The sequence below is a fragment of the Eubalaena glacialis genome, chromosome 18, assembly GCF_028564815.1.
Source record: "Eubalaena glacialis isolate mEubGla1 chromosome 18, mEubGla1.1.hap2.+ XY, whole genome shotgun sequence".
NCBI lineage: Eukaryota > Metazoa > Chordata > Mammalia > Artiodactyla > Balaenidae > Eubalaena > Eubalaena glacialis.
In genome coordinates, this window is record NC_083733.1 from 10812014 (window position 1) to 10835561 (window position 23548).

Here is a 23548-nt window from a genome sequence, read left to right on the forward strand (position 1 = left end):
TACAAACTACTATATATAAAATAGATGAACAACAAGGCCCTACTGTATAGCACAGGGAACTCTACTCAATATCTTGTAATAACCTATAATGGAAAAGAATTTGAAAAAGAATATATATACATACACACATATGCACACACACACACATATATATACACACACACATATAACAGAAACACTTTGCTACACCTGAAAGTAACACAACATTGTAAATCAACTATACGCCAAGAAAAAAAATAAAAAGGTGATATCTTACAGTCTTTAGGCACATTTTGTTGGAGGGCCTAAATTCTATTTTAATCTCATTCACCGGTCACCTGTGTGATCTTGCACAAGTTCATTCTTCTCAGTTTTTTTTTTTTTTCGATGAAAAAATAGACACCTACATTATAGAGTGGTTAGAGGACTCTTGAAATAATGCATAGAAAAAGCCCGGCAGAGTGTCTGACACCTGGGAAGTGCCAGTAAATGATTGCTCTTATTTTAGTAGTCAGACCTGATAGTATCAGATTTATCCCAAGTCCTTGCCCTTTTGAGGTCAAATCCATTCCAGTATATATATTACCAACCACTGCTTCTGATCATATTTCTTTTTGTCTTATCTGCTCATCCTGGTACACAGTTAACAGACACCTACCCTTTGGGCAGATTCTCTGTGGAAATCCTATTGGGAATCTGCCTGGATTCTAAGGTTGATGATAGGGATTCTAAGTGGGGTATTCTAAGGTTTTCTGAGTGCTTCCCTTGTGTCTAGCATCTACTGGCATCCAGGAGAGGGATTATAAGTTGTGGGCCAGGATAAATCATAAAAATCTATATACGCTGATTCAATTTCAACCGTTATCTGTGGAGCACCAGTATGTGTTAGTATCATACTAGGCTTTCAAGTTTAAAGTGAAGGTTGAGACCTCATAGTATAACCTCTCCTTCAACATAAGGTAAAAATCTATTGTCTTGCCTTATTCATTGGATATGCCTAGAACTGAGGGCTGTGGGCTTATAGCAAATGTCCTGTTTCCCTACTGTCTTTCTAAATCACAGGTCTGGTGCTCTAGAGGTACACATTTTAAAGTGTCATGGGCAAACTTTAAATCAACATAAAACATACTTGGGAACAATGATGTGAACCAGCTTGGAGGTCAAAATGGCATGCAAATATCTCTAAAATGTTCAGTGAGATTTCTGGAATTCCAGGGTCTGACCTGTCTCTTGATCTCTGATTTGTATCTTACACTGTCCAGATTCTGATGCAAGGCAAAAATCCGGGGATATCTTGGAAGTATGCACTTCCCCAGGTCGTGAATGGAACTCAGCCAGCCTCAGAAAGACACAGCCACACCTGGAGCACAGAGCAGTCAGATTGTTCCTTCTCCTGTGGTGGAGGTAGTTGATTTCCTCACTGTCTTCCACGTCTCTCCTTAAACAGGGTCTTTCACCGGTTTGCAGGGCAGAAATAGACACACAGATGTAGAGCACAAACATGGACACCAAGGGGGGAATAGTGGCGGGCAGGGGGTGGGTGGTGGGATGAATTGGGAGACTGGGATTGACATATATACACTAATATGTATAAAATAGATAACTAATAAGAACCTGCTGTATAAAAAAATAATTTCAAAAGAAAATATTACAGCAACAGAAAAAAAAAATGAAATTATGTTCTTCTGCTTCAAAGTCATCCATGGCTCCTCTTTGCACTTGGATGAAACCCATGCTCCTCATCGTGGCCCACCGGACCCCGCATGGTCTGACCCCCACTTGCCGCCTCAGTTTCCTTTTGTAGAACCCCCCCACCTGCCCTGTTTTAAAAAAAAAAAAAAAAAAAAACCAGGTTCTTTCACTCCAGACGTCTTTCCATTGTATGGTTTAAATAAGCAACAAAAGAACTATCTTTATGGGAACTGTCACTGTAAGAAAAAAAAAAAAAGAGCAAATGTTATTTGTACTCTTCGGGGATTTTCCTATGTAGAAAGGAACCAACTCACACAAATCTCAAGTCAGCCACAACCAGGACTCAAAAGTTACGCATCTGAAACTTACAAGGGGGGGGGGAATATAAAACATGTGTCCATTTCTTATAAATGTAAGGATTGAGTCATTGATGGATTTTTCAGCTCACAGCTTCGTGTCTTTCTGTCCTGACTTTTCTGTTGTTGTCAGCCTCCCAGTGGGACTTAGAGAAGGTAGGGGCAAGACAGTGAAAGCACACGCAAGGCAGACTTAAGACAGCGATCTGACACGTGGAAGCAGTGGCGTTCCAGCCCCGCAGGGAAATGGATTAAATCTGAGAAACAGCCCTTGTAAGGAAGGAAGAACAACAGCCATCCTCTCAGTGCGTAGAAGGGAGGCATTTTATTTAGGTCCCAAAATATTACATATTGGTTGGTAAGTCAATCTTTGTCACACTTGCCCTTTGGGAAGAAGAATGAGTCCATAAATAAGTCCATGAAACCAAAGCATGAAGCTCATTTCCTCATGCTCAGAGCACCTGGTGACAGCGGGTCTCCCTACTGTGTCCATCCCACTGAGCAAACTGGGGCATCTTGGGACCAGAGACAGAGCAGAAATACAGAAAGTGAAGAAATTCTGTCTTCAGCTGCCCATGCTAGTTAACAAAATATGAGGAAATACTTCTTTTTAAAAATATATATTCAATAATTAAAAGGGAATATATTTTTTATTAATACACATTTTAAAAGCAATATGCTATAAAGAAGAAAATAATCTCCCATAATCTTTTAATCAGCAATAGCCAATGTTAATACTTTGGTCTATATCATTGTATTCTTTTTCTTAAGCAAGCATAAAAACACATGTGTTTCACATACTCAGACACATGCCACACATGTATCATTTTATGTTGTGTTTTTTTTTTAACAGAACAGAAACCATAATCTTTATGTTCTTTTTCACGTAGTCTTCGAGCATGAACAGTTCACGTATCAAATGCTCTTTGAGATCATTCGCAATAACTTCCTGGTATTCCGGAGAGAGCACAGGTTCCTTGGGAAAGAGAGAGATTCAGTCCATTTTCCATTTACAGGGAATAAATACAACCAAGGGGAGGATGCTGGACAAGTGCATTATGGGATTCTCCTTTGCCTTGAGTTAGCAACACCTTCCTGTGACTCACAGACCATAGCATGTCGGAAGTCTAAGAGAAGACAAGTCCAAATGAATACGTTCTCCAGAAGCAAACTCTTAACTTTAGGGAGTCCCAATATTTTGATCGGTTCCTCCTGAAAGTAAACCCCCTTCAACCTAATCATTCTAGCGGGAGTGACTTTTCACTGTTGCTCAGATTCCATTTTAAGGAAAAGTCCATGTGAATAAAGACAATTGAAAGAGGAGGCAGCGTTCCTCTGTGGGGAGCTGACACATACAGTTAATCACACACAAAATAAAGTGTATCTTGATGAGAGGTCCTGAAATGAATATTGAAAACAAGGCAGTGGGGTGAACAGACAGAAACAAAAAACCAGAGTCCTTGCGGACAAGTATGAACACATATTCAGTGAGTTCAACTTTTTGTTTATATATGCACATGCTCTCAGGGAAGTATAGAAGATGCTTCATGAAAAAGCAAAATCTTAAGAGTTTCCACACATAATTCCCCCAAGATTTTTCTTTGAAGAACGTTTTCCATTAGATATGTGCAGTGTGAGTGAAAGCTTGTGGGCTATTTCCCTCAAACAGATATTGCCCTGTTTTCAAAAGGCTGCCTTTATTACTGTATCGTTCTAGAATCCATGGCAGTCTTGAAAACTAAGACGCTACATGTTAAAAAGTATTAAAATATGAAAACTATTTTCTTGGGGGGGGCATGGCATTAGGGTGGAATTCACATGAGTTGTAGATTTTATCAGAAGGAAGTGTTTTCATACAATATTTAGGTTCTGTGTCTTCAGTAAAATATCAGAACCCCGGTAAACCGGAAGCTAAACTTGGAAACTAAATGGAATTGGTTATCTGCAATTTTCACTTTGTAACTTCTGATGTCTTATTAGGTTACATAAGTGTCAAGGCCATTTGCTTACGGGATCAAAACACTCAAGTCAATTCCTCATTCTGCAATGCAAGAGCCAAGCCAGCAACTGAACCCAAAATGTGCAATGCCTTCTCCTGCCCTGCCTAGTAAGTCATCTGGAAATGTCTTTCTGGTTGCATCTGTACTTGTGTGCCTTTATTGTTGATAGGAGATGGTTGAAGCCACTGTCGATGCCTCTGATCAAAAGTGATTCAAAGATAGACAGAATACCCCCTGCCCCACCCCCAAAAAAAGGCAATGTAAGAAAGGAGACGAGAGTTGCAGTTAAAATATATAACTTGAAAAACACAAATTTGCTTCAGACACTCAGACTGTGGCTATGCCAACATAACCTTGGGGTAAAGAAAGGCATAAAGGCATCTTTTTTCAACCTTTTCATAGAGACCCCTCTTCTCTGAACTAAAACAGATATTTAACTAACATAGAATCCTATGTTAGTTAAATTTCTATGTGGTTGTATGCTTAACTTGTATAGAGTCATCCAAGAATTTAAAAATCATATTACTCTGCAACCCATGAAAGCCCAAATGCAAATTACACAGTAGCACGACACAAAGTAAAAAGAAAGGAGTAGAGCCCAAGTGGTAACCCCATTTTTGATGAAGAGACACTGTGGGGAACTCAGTGGGTTTGCTTTTGGATTGATTTTAGCCACACTACTATTTGAGCACTAATTTTAAGTAATGTTCCCAGCCAAATGGAGTCTCTTCTTGTTTGATTTATCTTCTGCCAAATATATTTATATAGAGTTGACAGGGTTTCTTCTACGGCACTGTTGTGTTCCCTGCTGTTTCCGATCATCTTAATAAGTAGTGTTTGCTTTGTGGTGATGCGATTATATTGCACAATCTTTTTATATACATACATATTTTTTTCCTTGTAAATAGTGTATTTGTCATAATCGTTCGGGGCTTCAGCTCCCCACCAATCCCCTAGGCCCAATTGTCAACTCAGTTTTTCCCTTAGAGTTTGGAACCAGCTGTATCCTGAACACAAAAAGGAGAAAGACATGTGGGGGGCTTCCATGGAATTTTCTCTCTTGCTAAGAAGTGTCTGGCTCTAAAAATATCCCGTGGCTCTAAGACGTGATAACCAGACAGTGTTATTGATCCTTGTGGAATAACCTCTCCCTTAGATGGGGGTGTGTTGCGTGGGGGTGTGTGTGCGTGTGTGCGCACGCATGTGTGTGTACGTTTAGGTACATGTAGGGATTGTCAGTACACTTGGATGGCAAGCTAATATTTTCTTATTTTAAGCCTCCTTTCCATCATTGTTTATCTCCACCAAGAAAAGAAAGGAACCCCATTTGTATGTACGTCCATGAAAGGGGAGAGAGAGCACTGGTCACGCTTAACTCCCAGAACTTTCCTGATGGCTCCACGTACAAATGATATTCTGTGCAGTAACAAGTTTGCTGGCTCTTTAAAAGCAGAACAGCCCCTGCAGTGACTCTACAGAGTTGGAGTGAAATGGGCAGTATCTTTTGCTTCTTTTCCCTTTTATGGCCACCCTATTTTTTTTTTTTTTTTTGGCCTCGCAGTGAGAGGCATTGCAGGATCTTAGTTCCCTGACCGGGGATCAAACCTGCGAAGTCCTAACCACTGGACTTCCAGGGAATTCCCTGCAACCCTATTATTTATCTCAGTATTTCCTGTTGAATAAGGGGACCTTTTAGGGACTATTCTTCCGCAGAGATATACTAGAAATAAGGGCTTAGACTATTAGAGTTCTAAGGACCAAGGAGCTCATCTGATCTAACTCCATTATTTTCCCATGTGATGACCATGTTATGTGCCCTACGGTACGCCAGGTCCTCAGCTGAGGACTGGAAGATGGAGATGAATAGCCTGTAGTTCCTGCCCTCAATGAACCCACCATCGAATGGAAGAGGTGGATGTGTAAACAGATAATTGAGATGCAGTGAGATATGTGCTATAAAAATGATAAATATATAAAACCAGTAAGGGGATTTCCCTGGTGGTCCAGCGGTTAGGACTCTGTGCAAGGCACAAGACACGGCCAAAAAAAAAAAAAAAGCAATAAGGGAGAAAATGGACAGTGGAGGAATCAGGTCTGTGAGGTCGGGGTTGATTAAAACTAATAATTTCATGATAATGTATATCTTTTCTTTGCATCTTACTGTAAGATAAAATGATTGTACAAATATAAGGAATTCTTTTATTTGGTATCATCTCTCTTTAACTAAGATAACATGGCTTATGCAATGTTTTAGAATACTTAAAATCCTAGAACTCATGTACTAAGTTCTCTGGACTAACAGAAAGGTCTTTAACCTCACACCTCAGGCTTGGGGAGGGGCAGGGGAAACCAGAGCAAAAATCGTAGGACTAGGAAGATGCAGAAATGCAGAGGTGTAACAAAGACATATTTGGTCTCAGTGATGTTTTTATACTTTCAAATGATACTTAGAATATTTGTAAACCAAAAGCAGTTTTAGACATGGATGCTTTGAAACGTATCATGATCCTATCTGGTGGATCTTTTTAACGCTAGGCCTTCAAATCAGAGAATTTCAATTAATCACAGGCAGTTGTTGACAAGGATTCATGGTTTCAGTTGATCATTCTTCAGTGTACACCAAGTCTCAGACAGCTGTGAAAAAAAACAGTGACCTGGCAATCTTTAAATAAAGAACTCGAGATTATCTCTCTAACCCATCAGTAAAGTTTAAGGCTAACCAGAAAAAGTAGTCGGGGGAACCACCTACTTAGAAATAGTCTTTGTAAGACCCTCTCTGAATGTGCCCCTCTCTCTTTCAGATGCACGCACGCACGCACACACACACACACACACACACACACACACACCCCTCTCTCCCCCTCACTGACCCCTTGTTTCATTAGTCTCATTATTGTACTTTTATTAACTTCTTTGTAGCAATTATCAGAAAGTATCGTCTTTATTTGTTCACATAGCCACCTCTTCCATAGGCTTCTTAATGGGAAAAGCATTGCTTCATTCATTTTTTCCAACCCTAATGCCTAGGAGATCCCGTGGCACAGGGTTTAAGATCCCAATTGGCTGAATGAATGAATCGCTCACATTTCCAAATGGCACATGTTTCTTTGCCTGCAGAGGACAGGAACGTATTTTTCCCCAGAATTATGTGGTGATTAAATGTGATTCCCTACAAATGGACCACATTCACATAGGCTTGAAAATCTATAAAAGCAGAATCAATATGAATTGGCCGTATTGGTTCTACAGTTGACCTTAGGCTTTCATCAGGTGGTTAATCTTTCACAGTAACTGCTTTGGAATTGATGATCCATAGTCGTAGCTTCACCAGAGGTAATTTTGTCTTTCACTGAAAGCTGGAAGCCAGGCGAATGGAGCGTGTGCAGCAGGTCATGTGCGGGGGGCCAGCAGAGCCGGAAGGTCCAGTGTGTCCAGAAGAAGCCCTTCCAAAAGGAGGAAGCGGTATTGCATTCTCTCTGCCCAGTGAGCACACCCACTCAGGTTCAAGTCTGCAACAGCCATGGCTGCCCTCCAGAATGGAGCCCTGGGCCCTGGTCTCAGGTAAGTGGGAAAGGCTTGGAGTCATTGGTCTCGTTCCCCATGGAAAAGGAAGGTGACAAAAATACGGGTGGTATCTTTTTTCCCCTAAGAGTGTCTCAGCTGTTTATGCCTTTGTGGGAATCACACTGAGTTAATGTGAAATGGGGCATTTTAATTAGCATTTGTAGTGATGCTTATGCAGCCGGAAGTGTGAGACCCCCTGTACAACAGCTTAGAATACTTCAAAGTCTAATCTCCTAAAAAATTAGGATATGGAGGCCATTTAGGCTAGACTAGTGAGTGTTGGAGGATTGGCAGATGTAACTGGCTACTGAATTCTCCAAAGCAAACGGAAAATAGCAAGAACTAGGCATAGAAAGGGTATTTAACTCTTGCTTCAATGGCAAGAGGTGCGGTTATTAGACTACAGAGAGGAGTTGGGCGGAAGTTGGCTCTTGCCACGAACTCCCAATGAAAGGTACAAACCCATGAAGTTGGAAGAGCCCTAGAACTACCTTGACATTCACAACTCAGAGGGTGTCAGCTGGAGGCAGTTTGCCCCCCAGGGGAATTTGGCCGTGGAGACAATTTGATCATCACAGCTCTGGAGGATGATGATACTGGCATCTGGTTGGTAGAGGGAAACATCCTACAATGCACAGGGCATTGTAAAAAATGTCTAGCCCCCCGAAAATTATCTGGTCCAAAATGTGCCAAGAACCCTGGTACACAGCATCCTTGCAGGTGAGAGCCCAGCCTCTGCCAAACCATGGATGGCAAGCCAGTTTTAGGGATTAATGCAAAGCAAATGCAGAGGTTTCATCACCTGAACTATGAAGCCAGGTAGGAGCCCCTGACCACATTTCTACCGAGTTTTCCCATAGGGTGCATTACATCCTGGAGAGTATTGATTTCGGATGAAGTTTAGCCTTGCACCCTCACACCCCCTTTTATTTGACAACTAAAACCAAATATGTCCTTTTGAGAACTTACTCAATACGAAAGGGGTCCTTCAGAACTGTGATAGCAGCCAGTTCTTCCATTAGAGACCATGGCTCTGGAAACCATTTGGGAAGCAATTTAAACATCTTACCATGCTGGAAAAAAATCACGATAAATAAGAATTCTATTGAATAAGAATTTAACTACTTGGATGTTATGAACATGAATGAGAGATGTTTAGGGGTGCAGAGCCCTGGTCTGATATCAGACGAATTTGCCCATCTCCACAACTTGGCAGACGGTCGATTCATCTTGGTCAAGGTACCTAAGCTCTGTGACTCTCAGACACCTCCTTTGTAAAATGGGATAATAGCAATTATCTCATGGGCTGGTTAGAGGGTCATGTGATATAGGCCCTGGTATACACTAAGGTATATCATCATGCGCAGAAGGCATTAAATAAATGTTCTCTGCTGTGGTTTGCAGAGAGATGATTATTATGATATCATCATCATCCTGTCTCCATTTCCCTTAAAAATATGAAGACTGAGAATTCCCATTGGTCCTCTGAGCAGGCTTGGAACGGTGCCCTAGATGTTTGCAAACTCACAAAGAGCCAAGACAAATGGGACCACATCTCGTGCGGCCCTTCTGAGAGGTGAACAAGAAGACTGTAAAGGCCAGGGAGGGGACATGTCCCTTGAGGGCACACCCCAGCCTGGGGCCAAAGTCTAAGTGATCTCGGCAACTTTTGAACTACACATCTGAAAGCCAGGAGATTATTTGCCGCCTAACATATTTCACAGTCCTTGTGAAGGTCAAGACAGTAAGAGTAGAAGAGTATGACCCCACCGTGCACAGTTACTCCAAATATTTGATGAGTGTCGACTTAATTTTTCCCCAAGAGTTAGCACAGTGCCCCGCCTAGAAATAGCAGATGTTAGGGGCAAGAATTGGACACTCCCGCCCCATTTTTATAAATGTCACGGTCTGTTGCCATCCCTGTTGTACATATTATACTTTGCTATTATTCTCCTTGTCCGAAGCACTGACAGTCCTCTTTCACCAATGCCCAGATTGACTCTGCCTTGTGCCAGAGAGAGATACAGTTACATCAATGAATAGGCCCTGTACCATTTTCCAAATTGTTATCATGTGTGCTGTGCACAGAATCCCTCTCTTCTCCATTAAGAATAAAACTTGTCTTCAGACCTGGGGCAACACAGCAACCCCTGGGCATTCAGAATGTTGAAAGGGAACACTAATCTGTACTTAGAGGCTCTGGATGGAGGAAAGATTTATTCTGCTGGCTGCAAGGAATTTTATTGGGCATTTGGTTCTAGTGCTTAAAAATTGCTTTGTAAACCCTTCATTAATGCATTCGCCTGGAATTCACCTGGAAGACAGTCTTTTGAGACTAGCATGTACATGCCTTTTTTTAAATCTCAAGTGTTCTAAGACCTGTGGGCGAGGGGTGAGGAAACGTGAAGTCCTGTGTAAAAGTTCTGCGACGGTAGAGGACGTCCCTGAGAGCTTGTGTGCCAGCAGCCCGAGACCAGAATCGCAGGAGGGCTGCGTCCTAGGACGATGTCCCAAGAACAGTCGGCTCCAGTGGGTCGTCTCTTCGTGGAGTGAGGTATGAGTTGAGATGTAGTGCTGGGTTTTTTGGGGAATGCTCAGCTCATCCCCCAGCATCGAAACACTCAATGCTCCTTTCTGTTCCACACATGTATACCACGTGGCTGCTTATTATTCATTCTTCCCTGCTGATTTCTTCCTCACATATTAATAAAGCACCCATCACACTGATTGGGCAGTGCCTGGGCGGTGGAGGTACCAAACCGCATAAAGCATGTGTATAAAAATACAGGTGGGACTTCCCTGGTGGCACAGTGGTTGGGAATCCGCCTGCCAATGCAGGGGACCTGGGTTCGAGCCCTGGTCCGGGAAGATCCCACATGCCGCGGAGCAACTAAGCCCATGCACCACAACTACCGAGCCTGCGCTCTAGAGCCCGCGAGCCACAACTAGAGAAAGCCCGCGCACAGCAACGAAGACCCAACGCAGCCAAAATTAAGTAAATTAAATTAAAAAAAAAAAGATACAGGTAAGGTAAGCGGAGTGCTGTGGTAGGGGTCTGTGATTCCACGGGAGAGCCTAAGGTCCACCCAACCCCCGTGTCAGGAGGAAACCTTGGCAGAAGAGACTTTCCAAGGAGTGTGAGCCTGAGGGATGAGCAGGAATCAGGCAAAGACAGGGCCAGGGCTGTTCAGACAGAGGGTGCACCCTACGCAAGGGAGAGACCAGAGAATATAACGCAGTCAGGGCGGAACTGGGTAGGCGGTCGGGGTGGAAGCTAGAGGTTTCATCAGGCACAGATCGTGAGGGCCGGGGGTGGCGGACTACAAATATATCCTATAAATGCTGGGGAGCTATTTAAAATTTTAAATAAAGCAGTGGAACGAACAATCAGGTTTTCATTTCAGACAGGGGAACCCAAAGCCAGAGGCAGGAAAGGCGCTTGCCTGGATATTGCAGTGATGAAAACAAAAGATGAAAGTTTTCCAGGGATGGCGGGAAGCAGGGTCTTTGAGAGTTCCTAAAGAGGCCGGCTGGTACCTTCAGGCATATGTTGGGTAGGGGAGAGGGAAGATTTAAAGATGCCCCCCAGACTTCTAGCTTGGGAAAATCCTTTGAGTTCACAGGCATAGGAAACATGAGAAAGGGCGCCAAACCGGAAGTGTACATCAGAAACACATAAGGCGAGGTCTCTGCTCTTATGGAGTCCACAGTCTGGTGAGCAAGGCAGATGCCAAGAAAGAGAAAAGGTCACTAGTGGGGATGGTGAGGTCCAGTAGCGGAGGGGCTTCTATCCCAACAGCCTCTGGGTCTTTTCCATCAATGCCCTTTCATTCTATGTAGATGACAAGTATAGAGCAACACGTCCGCCTCTCTCCTCCTCGCTCATTTTCTTTAAGAGACATTATAACCTAATGGCTAAAGGCATGGGCTTGAATCAGACTTAGCCCATTAAAAAGCAGCCTTCAGTGATTACTACAGGTGTGACCTTGGGCTAAGCCTCACTTTCCTCCTTGGCACCTTGGAGCCAACACTTGCACCTCCCTCCCTCATAGCGCTGCTGTAAGTATAAGCTCAGTGTTATCCTTCATTATTTATTTTATCTTTATTGAAGTAGAGTTGATTTACAGTGTTGTGCTAATTTCTGCTGTACAGCAAAGTGACTCAGTTATACACATATATACATTCTTTTCTATATTCTTTTCCATTATGGTTTATCCCTGGAGATTGGATATAGTTCCCCGTACTATACAGCAGGACCTTGTAGTTTATCCATTCTAAATGTAATAATTTGCATCTACTAACCCCAAACTCCCAATCCATCCCTCTCCCTCCACCCCTCTGTTTTGGCAACCACAAGTTTGTTCTCTATATCTGTGTGTCTGTTTTTGTTTCATAGATATGTTCATTTGTGTCATATCTTAGATTCCACATATAAGTGACATCATATGGTATTTGTCTTTCTCTTTCTGACTTATTTCACTTAGTATGATAATCTCGAGATCCATCCATGTTGCTGCAAATGGCATAATTTCATTCTTTTTTATGGCTGAGTAATATTCCATTGCATATATGTACCACATTTTCTTTATCCATTCATCTGTCAATAGACATTTAGGTTGCTTCCATGTCTTGGCTATTGTGAATAGTGCCGCTGTGAACATAGGGGTGCATGTATCATTTTTAATTAAAGTTTTTTGTCTGGTTATATGCTGGATCATGTGGCAATTCTATTTTTAGTTTTCTGAGGAACCTCCATACGGTTTTCCACAGTGCCTGCACCAACTTACATTCCCACCAACAGTGCAGGAGGGTTCCCTTTTCTCCACACCCTCTCCAGCATTTGTTATTTTAGACTTTTTAATAATGGCCATCTGACCAGTGTGAGGTGGTACCTCACTGTAGTTTTGATTTGCATTTCTCTAATAATTAGTGATGTTGAGCATCTCTTCCTGTGCCTATTGGCCATTTGTACATCTTCTTTGGAGAAATGTTTATTTAGGTCTTCTGCCCATTTTTCAATTGGGTTCTTTGTTTTTTCTGTTGTTAAGTTGTATGAGCTGTTTGTATATCTTGGAGATTAAGCCCTTGTTGGTTGCATCATTTGCAAAAGTTTTCTCCCGTTCCACAGGCTGTCTTTTCGGTTCTTTTATGGTTTCCTTTGCGGTGAAAAACCTTGTAAGTTTGATTAGGTCCCATTTGTTTATTTTTGTTTTTATTTCTATTGCCTTGGGAAGCTGACCTAAGAAAACACTGGTACGATTTATGTCAGAGAATGTTTTGCCTATGCTCTCTTCTAGGAGTTTTACAGTGTCATGTTTTATGTTTAAGTCTTTAATGCATTTTTCATTTCTTATTTTGTTTATTTGGGTTCTCTTTTTCTTCTTGGTGAGTCTGGTCAGAGGTTTGTCAATTTTGTTTACCCTTTCAAAGAACGAGCTCTTGATTTTATTGATTTTTTCTATTGTTTTTTAATCTCTGTTTTATTTCCTCTGATCTGTATTGTTTCCTTCCTTCTGCTGCCTTTAGGTTTACTCTCCTTTTTCTAATTTACTCTCCTTTTTCTAATTATTTCAGGTAGTAGGTTAGGTTGTTTGAGATTTTTCTTATTGTTTTGAGGAAGGCATGTATTGCTTGGAACTTCCCTGTAAGAACTGATTTTGCTGCATCCCATAGATATTGTATGGTTGTGTTTTCATTTCATTTGTTTCAAGGTATTTTTTAGTTTCTTTTTGATTTCCTTGTTGACCCATTGGTTTTTCTAGTAGCACATCGTTTAGTCTCCATGTAATCGGTTTTTTTCTCATTTCTTTTCCTATGGTTGATTTCTAGTTTCATGCCATTGCAGTCATCAGAGAAGATGCTTGAAATAATTTCTATACTCTTAAATGTGTTGAGGTTAGTTTTGTGCCCTAGTATGTGGTCAATCCTAGAGAATGTTCCATGTGCACTTGAAAAGAATGTGTATTCTGGTTTGTTTTTTTTTTTTTTTGGATGTAATGTCCCGAAAATATCAATTAAGTGTAACTGTTCTATTGTATCATTTAGGATCTCTGTTGTCTTATTGATTTTCTGTCTAGAAGATATGTCCATTGATGTGAGTGGGGTGTTAAAGGGAGAGATTGACAGGAATACAATAATAGTTGGAGACTTTATGTCTGTTAGTATTTGTTTTATGTATTTTGGTGCTCCTGTATTAGGTGCATATATGTTGAGGAGTGTAAAATCCTCTTTTTGTATTGATCCTCTTATCATTATATAGTGTCCTTCTTTAAAACAGAGGCCATAAAGAAAAAGTCTATTTCGTCTGATACAAGTATTGTGACTCCTGCTTTCTTGTCGTTTCTGTTAGTATGAAGTATCTTCTTCCATCCCCTCATTTTCAGTCTATTTGTGTCCTTTGCCCTAAGGTGGGTCTCTTGTATTTTAATCCAGTCTGCCACTCTATGTCTTTTGATTGGAGCATTCAGTCCATTGACATTTAAGGTAATTATTGATACATATGTATTTATTGCCATTTTAAACCTTGTTTTCCAGTTAATTCTGTTTCTTCTTTGTTGTTTTTCTTTTTGTGATTTAATGATTTCCTTTTATTTTATGCTTGTGTTTTCTTCTTTTTGGTTTTTGTGAATCTATTGTATGTTTTTGATTTGTGGTTGCCCTGTTTTTCAAGTATGTTAACCCCTTCCTATATCTGCTTGCTTTAGACTGATAGTCAAATAGGCTCTAACACATTCTAAAAAAAAAAAAGCATCTACATTTTCTTACTCTTTCCCCACATTTTATGATTTTAATGTCCTTTTTTACATCTTCATGTTTATCCTTTTACTGTTCCTTGTGTTTATCATTGCTTTCACAGATAGGTTTTTTTTTCCTTTTGATCTGTATATTGAATTATTTAAGTGATTTACTTTCCATTTGTGATTTCCTCCTTCCTATATCTTCCTTTCTATTTCCTGCTTCCTATATCTTCCTTTCTATTTAGAAAAGACCTTTCAGTATTTCTTTTAGGATAGGTTTAGTACTGCTGTATTCTTTTAGTTTTTGCTTGTCTGAGAAATTCTTTCTCTCCCCTTCTATTTGAAATGATCGTCTTGCTGGGTAGAGTAACCTAGGTTGCAGACTTTCCCCTCCAGGACTTTGCTGCTGGAGAGTGCACTCACAGAGAAAGAAGCTCCTATGGCAGTCCTGCCCCTCTCCTAGCACCACCCCCCCCAACAATAGTGCCTTGCCTCTCTGATGGGCCCAGGCTTCTTTCTGTACTCCCTCAGTTGGGGCATACCATGCCCTAGCCCCCTCAGGGTGTCTCCAAGCAACCAACCCCAGTCGTCTCCCTGGGTCTGACCTCCAAATCCCGAGCCTCAGCACCCAGCCCCTGCCTGCCTCAGCAGAGGAGCATCTCAGGCTAGGGGGTGCCGGGCAGTGGTGCCAACCCTCCATGCAGGTCTCTCTCCTCTTTGCCCTCTACAAACTGGTTGCTGTGCTCCTCCAAGGCTCCAAAGCTTCCCCTCTGTCCGGGTTGATCTCCCTGCCAGTGAGGGGACTTCCCAGGGTGCAGAAAGTTTTCCCCTTGCACAGTTTCCTCCCAGGGGCACAGATCCTGTCCCAATTCCTTTCTCTTTTTTTTTTTCCTTTTTTCTTTTGTCCTACCCAGTTATGTGGAGATTTTCTTACCCTTTTGAAAGTCTGAGGTCTTCTGCCAGGGTTCAGTAGATATTCTGTGAGAATCATTCCACGTGCAGGTGTATCTTTGATGTATTTGTGGCAGAAGGTGAACTCCACGCCCTGCTTCTCCACCATCTTGGTCCGATCCCTATCCTTCATTATTTATGATGGTTACACTGATGCCAATTCTTACTGATTTATTCAGTTCATCAAGGCTTCGTACAGTCTTCCATAATACTGTTTAAAACAAAAACAGGTTTTCTCATACTTTTCATCAGCCTCCCTCCTTCTCTTTTTGTTTTTCCTGCCATACCACAGCTGCAGGTTGTATCTCAGCCAAGAGAGAGGCAGGGTAAAAATGAAGGGAAGTTACTTGTTACCTGATGGTTCTTCCCCTGCACTGCCTCTAACCCCAGTCTCCCTGCCCTGCTCTTCCTTGGCACACAGACCCCCTGACTCTGCAGAGAGGTCTCGGGTATTCCTGGACATCCAGTCACTACACAGAGACCCTGATCACATCCTCTGCCAATCTTGTCTTTCTCTCGGACTTTGTCTCACTCCCTCCATGTGGCATCTCGTGGTCCTGCTGGGCAGGGCCTCATTTCGTTTTATGGTACTGATGAATTCTGTGACCTTGGGAAAGTGACTCCAATTCTCTGGCCTCTGTAGCATGAGGGACCGGGTGCAGTGCTTTCGGGATCCTGGTGTGGTGTGGTTGACCTGCCGCAGTCCCATCCCTCTGATCACACGTGGATGGTGCATCCTTAGGTCAGAACGCATCTGCTCAGCAGACTTAATGGTGGAGCCTGCACACTGACGCCTCTTTTCTTGGCCCCTAGTGTTCCGCTAGCTGTGGTTTGGGGGTGAGGAAGAGGGAAATGAAATGCAGCGAGAAGGCCTTCCAGGGCAAGCTGATAACCCTCCCTGAGCGACGGTGCCGCAATATTAAGAAACCAAACCTGGACTTGGAAGAAACCTGCAACCGAGGGGCGTGTCCAGCCCGTCCAGTGTACAGTATGGCAGCTGGGTGGTATTCATCGCCATGGCAACAGGTGAGCGCACACAGATTGGGGGGGGGGTCTACATTTAGGAGAGATTCAAAAAAAGGAGGCAGTTTACAACTGCTGCTGTTACAGACCTGTCCAAACAACCTGAGCTCCTTGGCCAGCTCCACTGCCCATGCGGCCCTGGGCAGATTCCATCATCTGTGAGCCTCCATTTTCACATCTAGAAAATTGAGATGATAATATCTTGCAGAGCTGGGTTTGTTATTTTTTTCTTTTAGTTTTTTAACAAGTAAATAACATAAAGTACTTAGTCCCAGGGCTGTCACGTAGTGCTAATGTCCACAGTTGTTGGTGATGTTAAAACCATCACTAGAGTCTTCTGTATTTTAGAAATGCTGCTCAGAGTCTTGACTCATTTGGTTTTTATGTCATGTTTCTGAATAATATAATAGCTAACATTTGTCAAACCCTTTCTATGCTACGGACTGTACACGCATCCTGTATTCCCTCCCTTCATCCTGGAAACAGTCTTATCAGTGGGTATTATTGTCCCTATTTTGAGGCAGGTACAGCTCAGTGACTTAGGCATTTCAGCCAAAGACACCCAGCTTTTAAACTCAGATGTTAGAGACACCCTTTTCCTCGAAAGACTTGGAAGCAACTTTAGACACATTGCTTTGGGCTAGGATTGGTATGTGATGCTAAGTGTTAGAGAATAATATGCCCTCAGGAATCCAAAGCTGTGTTTTGGTCCGTGCATTGTTACAACCAATGGGAGTTACATAGCTCTTCAGAGACCCCACTGGCTTGAGAGGTGCTACCCACCTCATCATGCAACACAGGAGCCAGGTAGGTTTGGGTATGTATTTGGGAGGCTCTGGGAACTAAAACATGGAGGAAAGATCAGGAAATTAGCATGATTGCATATCTCTAATTGGCTAGGCTCATACTAGATGCTATGCCTATTGCTATGAATTCCTTTTTAAAATTTTTATCATTTTACTCTTTTAACAGATTTGGAAATTGATTCATGTAAAATCATTTATATCAGGGATCAGCAAATAATTGCCAGTGGGCAAATTATCTCCCCCAACTGCTGCCTGAATAAACTTTTATTAGCACACAGCCATGTTCATTTGTTTGTTTGTGTTGTTCATGGCTGCTTTAGTGCTACAAAGGCAGAGTTGAGTAACTGCAACAAAAATCGTATGGCCCATAAAGCCTAAAATATTTACTACTGTGAGAGGAGAGTTCCCCAGATGACAGAGTAGGAGTTCACCCCCTCTCATGGGCACACCAAAATAACAACTATTTACAGAACGACAATTGACGACAAAGACCGGAACCTACCAGAAAAGATCTTCTACAACTAAAGATATAAAGAAGGAGCCACAGTGAGATGGGTAGGAGAGGCAGAGTCGCAGTATACCCCAAGGTGGGTGATTCACAAATGGGAGAATAGTTACAGTTGCAGAGCTTGTCCCCAGGGAGCGAGGGATCTGCACCAGGAAGGTGAGCCTTCAGAACGTTTGGCCTTGGAGGCCAGTGGAGCTTACTTTCAGGAGTTCCGGAGCACTGTGGGAAACAGAGACACCGCTCTTAAAGGGTGCACACAGAATCTCACGTGCTCTGAGACCTAGGGCATAAGCAATGCTTAGAAAGGAGCCTGGGTCAGACCTACCTGCTGATCTTGGAGAGTCTCCTGGAGAAGAAGGAAGCAACTGGAACAAACCCTGGATACAGACACTGGCATCAGGCATTTGGGGAGCTCATTCTACCACATGGACACTAGTGCTGGCACACGCCATTTTGTAACCTCCCTCTAGCTGATTAGCCTAGGGATCCAGCCCTGCCTACCAGCCTAAAGCCACCAGTACTGGGACGCCTCAGGCCAAGCAATTTAACTGGGTGCAGATACTGCCCCACCCACCAGCAAAGAGGCTGCCTTAAGACTCCCTGGGCCCAAGTCCAGCCTACCAGTGAGCCTGCTCTAGCCTCAGAACCAGCCTCACCCACCAGCGGGTGGACAGCAGCCTCAGGACAACGGCAGCCATGGCAGGACCCAGCCCACCCACCAGCAGGCCAACACCAGCTCTGAGATACCTTGGCTGCCGGCTGCCCTGGGATCCAGCCCAACTCATCAGTAGGCCAGCACAAGCTGTGAGACATGCCAGACCCACAGCAGCTGTGTCAGAAAATGGCTTTACCCACCAATATTTAGGAACAGCCTCTGGGACTGCTGGACTCTGCAGCCAGACCCCAGGACCTGACTTTGCCTGCCACTGGGCTGGCACTAGCCCCAGGACCTGGCTGAATGCACCAGTAGGTGGGCATCAGCCCTGGGATCTCCTGGACCCTGGTCCTGCTCACCAGCCAGCCAGCACTAACCCCAGGGTTCTGCAGCCAGCCACCTTGTGACACAGCCTCACCAACCAGCGGTCAGCAGCCTCGGCACAAGGCAGGGCAATAAAAGGAATCCAAATTGGAAAAGAAGAAGTAAAGCTGTCACTGTTTGTGGGTGACATGATACTATATAGAGAGAACCCTAAAGATGCACCACCAAAAAACTACTGCAGCTCATCAACGGATTTGGTAAAGCTGTAGGATACAAAATTAAGGTACAGAAATCTGTTATATTTCCACACACTAATAACAACCCGTCAGAGAAATTAAACAATCCCATTTACAATTACATCAAAAAGAATAAAATACCTAGGAATAAACCTACCCAAGGAGGTAAAAGACCTGTACTCATAAAACTATAAGACACTGATCAAAGAAATTGAAGAGGTCACAAACAGATGGAAAGATATACTGTGTTTGTTTGTGGATTGGAAGAATTAATATAATTAATATTGTTAAAATGATCATACTACCCAAGGCAATCTACATATTCAGTGCAATCCTTATCAAAATACCAATAGCATTTTTCACAGAACTGGAACAAATAATCTTAAAATTTGTTTGGAAACACAAAAGACCCAAAACAATCTTGAGAAAGAAGAACAGAACTGGAGGTATCATGCTCCCTGACTTCAGACTATACTAAAAAACTATGGTAATCTAAACAGTATGATACTGGCACAAAAACAGACACATGGATTAATGGGACTGAATAGAGAGCCCAGAATTAAACCCATGCACTTAAGGTCAATTAATCTACAATGAAGGAGGCAAGAATATACAGTGGAGAAAATAGTCTCTTCAATTAGTGGTACTGGGAAAACTGTACCACTGCATGTAAAAGAATGAAATTAGTACATTTTCTCATACCATATACAAAAATAAACTCAAAATGGATTAAAGACCTAAATGTAAGACTAGAAACCATAAAACTCCTAGAAGAAAACATAGGCAGAACATTCTTTTACATAAATTGTAGCAATGTTTTTTTGGATCTGCCTCCTCAGGCAAAGGAAACTAAAGCAAAAATAAACACGTAGGATCTAATTAAACTTAAAAACTTTTCACATAAAAGGAAACCATAGACAAAATGAAATGACAACCTACTGACTGGGAGGAAATATTTGCAAATGATGTGACTAATAAGGGGATAATATCCAAAACATATAAACAACTCATACAAATCAATATCAAAAAACAAAACAACCCAATCAAAAATGGGCAGAACTGAATAAACATTTTTCCAAAGAGGACATGAAGATGGCCAAAGAGTACATGAAAAGATGCATCAACATCACTGATCATCAGAGAAATGCAAATCAAAACCACAGTGAGGGGCTTCCCTGGTGGCACAGTGGTTAAGAATCCACCTGCCAATGCAGGGGGCATGGGTTCAAGCCCTGGTCTGGGAAGATCCCACATGCCGCAGAACAACTAAGCCTGTACACCACAACTACTGAGCCTGTGCTCTAGAGCCCGCGTGCCACAACTACTGAGCCTGCGTGCCTAGAGCCCGTGCTCCACAACAAGAGAAGCCACTGCCATGAGAAGCCCACACTGAAGAGTAGCCCCCGCTCGCCCCGCAACTTGAGAAAGCCCGCCCGCACGCAGCAATGAAGACCCAACGCAGCCAAAAATAAATAAATAAATTTATAAAAAAAAAAAAACCCCACAGTGAGATGTTACCTCACACCTCTTAGTATGGCTATCATCAAAAAGAACACAAATAACAAATGTTGGCGAGGATGTGGAGAAAAGGGAACCCCTATACACTGTTGGTGGGAATGTAAATTGGTGCAGACACTGGAAAACAGTATGGACATTCCTCAAAAAAACTAAAAATAGAACTACCATATGACCCAGCAGTTCAACTCCTGGGTATGTAACCAAAGAAAATGAAAACACTAATTCAAAAAGATACATGCACCCTAATTTTCATAACAGCATTATTTACAATAACCAAGATATGAAAGCAAACTAAGTACCTATCAACAGATGAGTGGATAAAGAAGATGTGGTACATGTATATAATGGAATATTACTCAGCCATAAAAAAGAAGGAAATAATGCCATTTGCAGCAACATCAATGGACCAGGAAGGTATTATGCTTAGTGAAATAAGTCAGATAGACAAGGACAAATACTGTTTGTTATCACTTATATGTAGAATGTAAAAAATAGAGAGAACAAACCAGTAACAGAGTGGGAGGGGCATTAAAAGGTACAAACTACTGTATATATAACAAATAAGCTACAGTGACATAGTTTACAGCACAGGGGATATAACCAATATTTTATAATAACTATAAACGGAATATAATCTATAAAAATTTTGCATCACTCTGTTGTACATCTGAGACTAATATAATATTGTAAATCAAATAAAAATATTTACTATCTTGCTCTTTACAAAAAAAGTTTGCCAACTTCTGGTTTAAATGATTTGATAACGATAATACAGCTATATTTGAATTTGGGGCTAATTCCAAAATTCATACTCTTTTTACCTCAACATATTTTTTCCTCTCAAATGCCAATCGATATAGTGATGCTTGTCCGAGATGAAGTCCTCACCTGTCCACAATAAAATAAGAAAAATAATAAGGATAATGTAGTGAATTTTTTAAAAGCAAAATACATATAAAAATCTATTTAAAGGGCTATCTTTTTCCCTGATAATATTTTCTTGTTTTCCAGGCAAAAATATCTTTATATGTGTGTCTGGAAAAAAATAACTTGACAGACCTTATTAGTCTTTTTTTTTTTTTTAACTTTAGTTGGACAGTGAAATAATTGACTTCTAGGAAGCACCATATCCACCATGCTAACCCAGAATTCGGCTGGGCACAGAGGGCATAATTCCAAAGCTGTCTCGGAGAGTTATTTCTTTCGCTGTCCAAGTTTTGAACTATCCCCTCCACTATCGTATCTGCAGAGATTGCCTGGAATTCTTTAAATACTGTGATGAATTGCCTAGATGTGTCTCTATTTGTTTCTGCCTTCTTACAGCAGCTTCTGTATTTCTGGAAGCTCTCTTCTTTATGAGTCATTTAACTAGGAGACACACACTCTTGGGGGAGATAGATTGCATTTGCTTAAGAGCCTTCTAATCAGATCACATGGCTCCCACGTGTTAGAAGAGACTCAGTGGGCCACGAGCACATTGTGCCTGGCTCTGGACAATCCCTATTTTATGGACAGGCATCTTGGCAATGTCATGAAGCATGGGGATTCCTTTTATTTGATGTCACTGACATCAGGCAGGACACCATCCCGATTGTTCCTGACTCCTTCCTCTTTTCCCTTTTCTGCAGTGCACGGTGACCTGTGGAGGAGGGGTCCAGACCCGATCAGTCCACTGTGTTCAGCAGGGCCGGCCTTCCTCCAGTTGTCTGCTCCGGCAGAAACCTCCAGTGCTACGAGCCTGTAATACAAACTTTTGTCCAGCTCCTGAAAAGAGAGGTAAAGGACCCCACGTGCCAGTCAGTTTTACTGCTCTTTGGAATATTTTTCAAAAGCCTACCATATTTGATTGCACAGCTTATGCATTGCACAACTCTAGGGGGTGCCATTCACATCAAAGTCTATGTGAAGAGCACTCCTGAGAGGTGTACAAGGCACAAATCCAGGAAAGTTCCTGCTCAGAATGATCTTGTTTGCATGGGTATGCAAGGAACATTTAATTCTACAATTAATGGCTTTTTTAGCCATTAATTTTTACTTTGAAAGGACGAAATGGTAATGTTGCAAGGCCCTTTTCTTAAACTAAATTTAAATTGAAAAAAGTAACCACCATGTGCCAGAGCCATAAAAAAGAATGAAATAATGCCATTTGCAGCAACCTGGATGGACCTAGAGCTCATCAATAATAAGTAAAGTAAGTCAGACAGAGAGAAGTATCATATGATATCACTTATATGTGGAATCTTAAAAAAAAATGATACAAATGAACTTATTTACAAAACAGAAACAGACTCGCAGACTTCGAAAACAAACTTCTGGTTACCAAAGGGGAAACGTGGGGAGGGAGGGATAAATTAGGAGTTTGGGATGAACATATACACACGACTATATGTAAAATAGATAACCAATAAGGACATACTGTATAGCACAGGGATCTCTACTCAATATTCTGTAATATCCTATGTGGGAAAAGAATCTGAAAAAGCATGGCTATATGTATAACTGATTCACTTTGCTGTACACCTGAAACTAACACAACATAGTAAATCAACTATACTCCAATATCAAATAAAAATTACATTTAAAAAAAGAAAGAAAAAAAAAGTTGAACAAGGTAACCACCATATGCCAGAGATTATACTGATCCACGGGAATGCAGGAGTGAACAAGAATTGCCCTCTAGGAGCTTACATTTTAATTGAGGCGACAGATAAATTACAATTGCAGTGAATATGCATTATCCTAGCACTACACCTTGAATGTTTTTTTTTTCATTCAAGTTAGGTCAAATGAAGTACAGTGAGTGCTGATGGAAACATGGGAAATTCACTTGTCTGAGTGAACCATATTGTTCTTCACTAGTTCATCTTATTTTAAAGTAATCTGACAAACACCAGGAAATATTTCTTCAGCCTAATCAGATTTCCTTGTGCCCAAGAATCATTTTCCATCGTGTACCTGCTGAGTTTTCTCTTTATCCAATCACAGCGTTTTGAAAACTGTCCAATCTCTTACCCCAGGTTTTCCAATTTGTGGTGAATCAGGTTCAGGCCTGTTACTCACTTCCTCTTCACTGTCCAGACCACTTCCTGTCTCTAAATTGATGTTGTTGTTTATCTCCTTCTTGTAGCCTTAGCTCCAGGCATCAATTTTCTCTCCTCTGCTCTTTCTCCTTTCTTATCTGCGGTTTGCACAAGATAAG

At 41.8% G+C, this 23548-nt stretch overlaps 1 protein-coding gene and 1 long non-coding RNA gene across 3 annotated transcripts in view; one reads left to right on the forward strand and one right to left on the reverse strand.

Moving 5' to 3' along the window:
- ADAMTS18 (ADAM metallopeptidase with thrombospondin type 1 motif 18) overlaps window positions 1-23548 on the forward strand; it is a 152192-nt gene that overhangs the window by 123954 nt on the left and 4690 nt on the right. The window contains exons 16-21 of the mRNA XM_061173193.1: window positions 1242-1383; window positions 4008-4134; window positions 7384-7588; window positions 9960-10145; window positions 16093-16305; window positions 21978-22125. Coding sequence (XP_061029176.1) covers window positions 1242-1383; window positions 4008-4134; window positions 7384-7588; window positions 9960-10145; window positions 16093-16305; window positions 21978-22125 — 1021 coding nt within the window. The remainder of the gene's footprint in view (window positions 1-1241; window positions 1384-4007; window positions 4135-7383; window positions 7589-9959; window positions 10146-16092; window positions 16306-21977; window positions 22126-23548) is intronic.
- LOC133078232 (uncharacterized) overlaps window positions 21075-23548 on the reverse strand; it is a 79667-nt gene continuing 77193 nt past the window's right edge. Inside the window, exons 4-6 of one of the 2 annotated variants that reach the window (XR_009697852.1) lie at window positions 23362-23527; window positions 21989-22113; window positions 21075-21237 (exon numbers count right to left, since the gene is read on the reverse strand). This is a non-coding gene — a long non-coding RNA (uncharacterized LOC133078232). Of the gene's footprint in view, window positions 21238-21425; window positions 22114-23361; window positions 23528-23548 lie in introns of those variants that run through there. The other variant, XR_009697851.1, reaches the window with a different exon arrangement.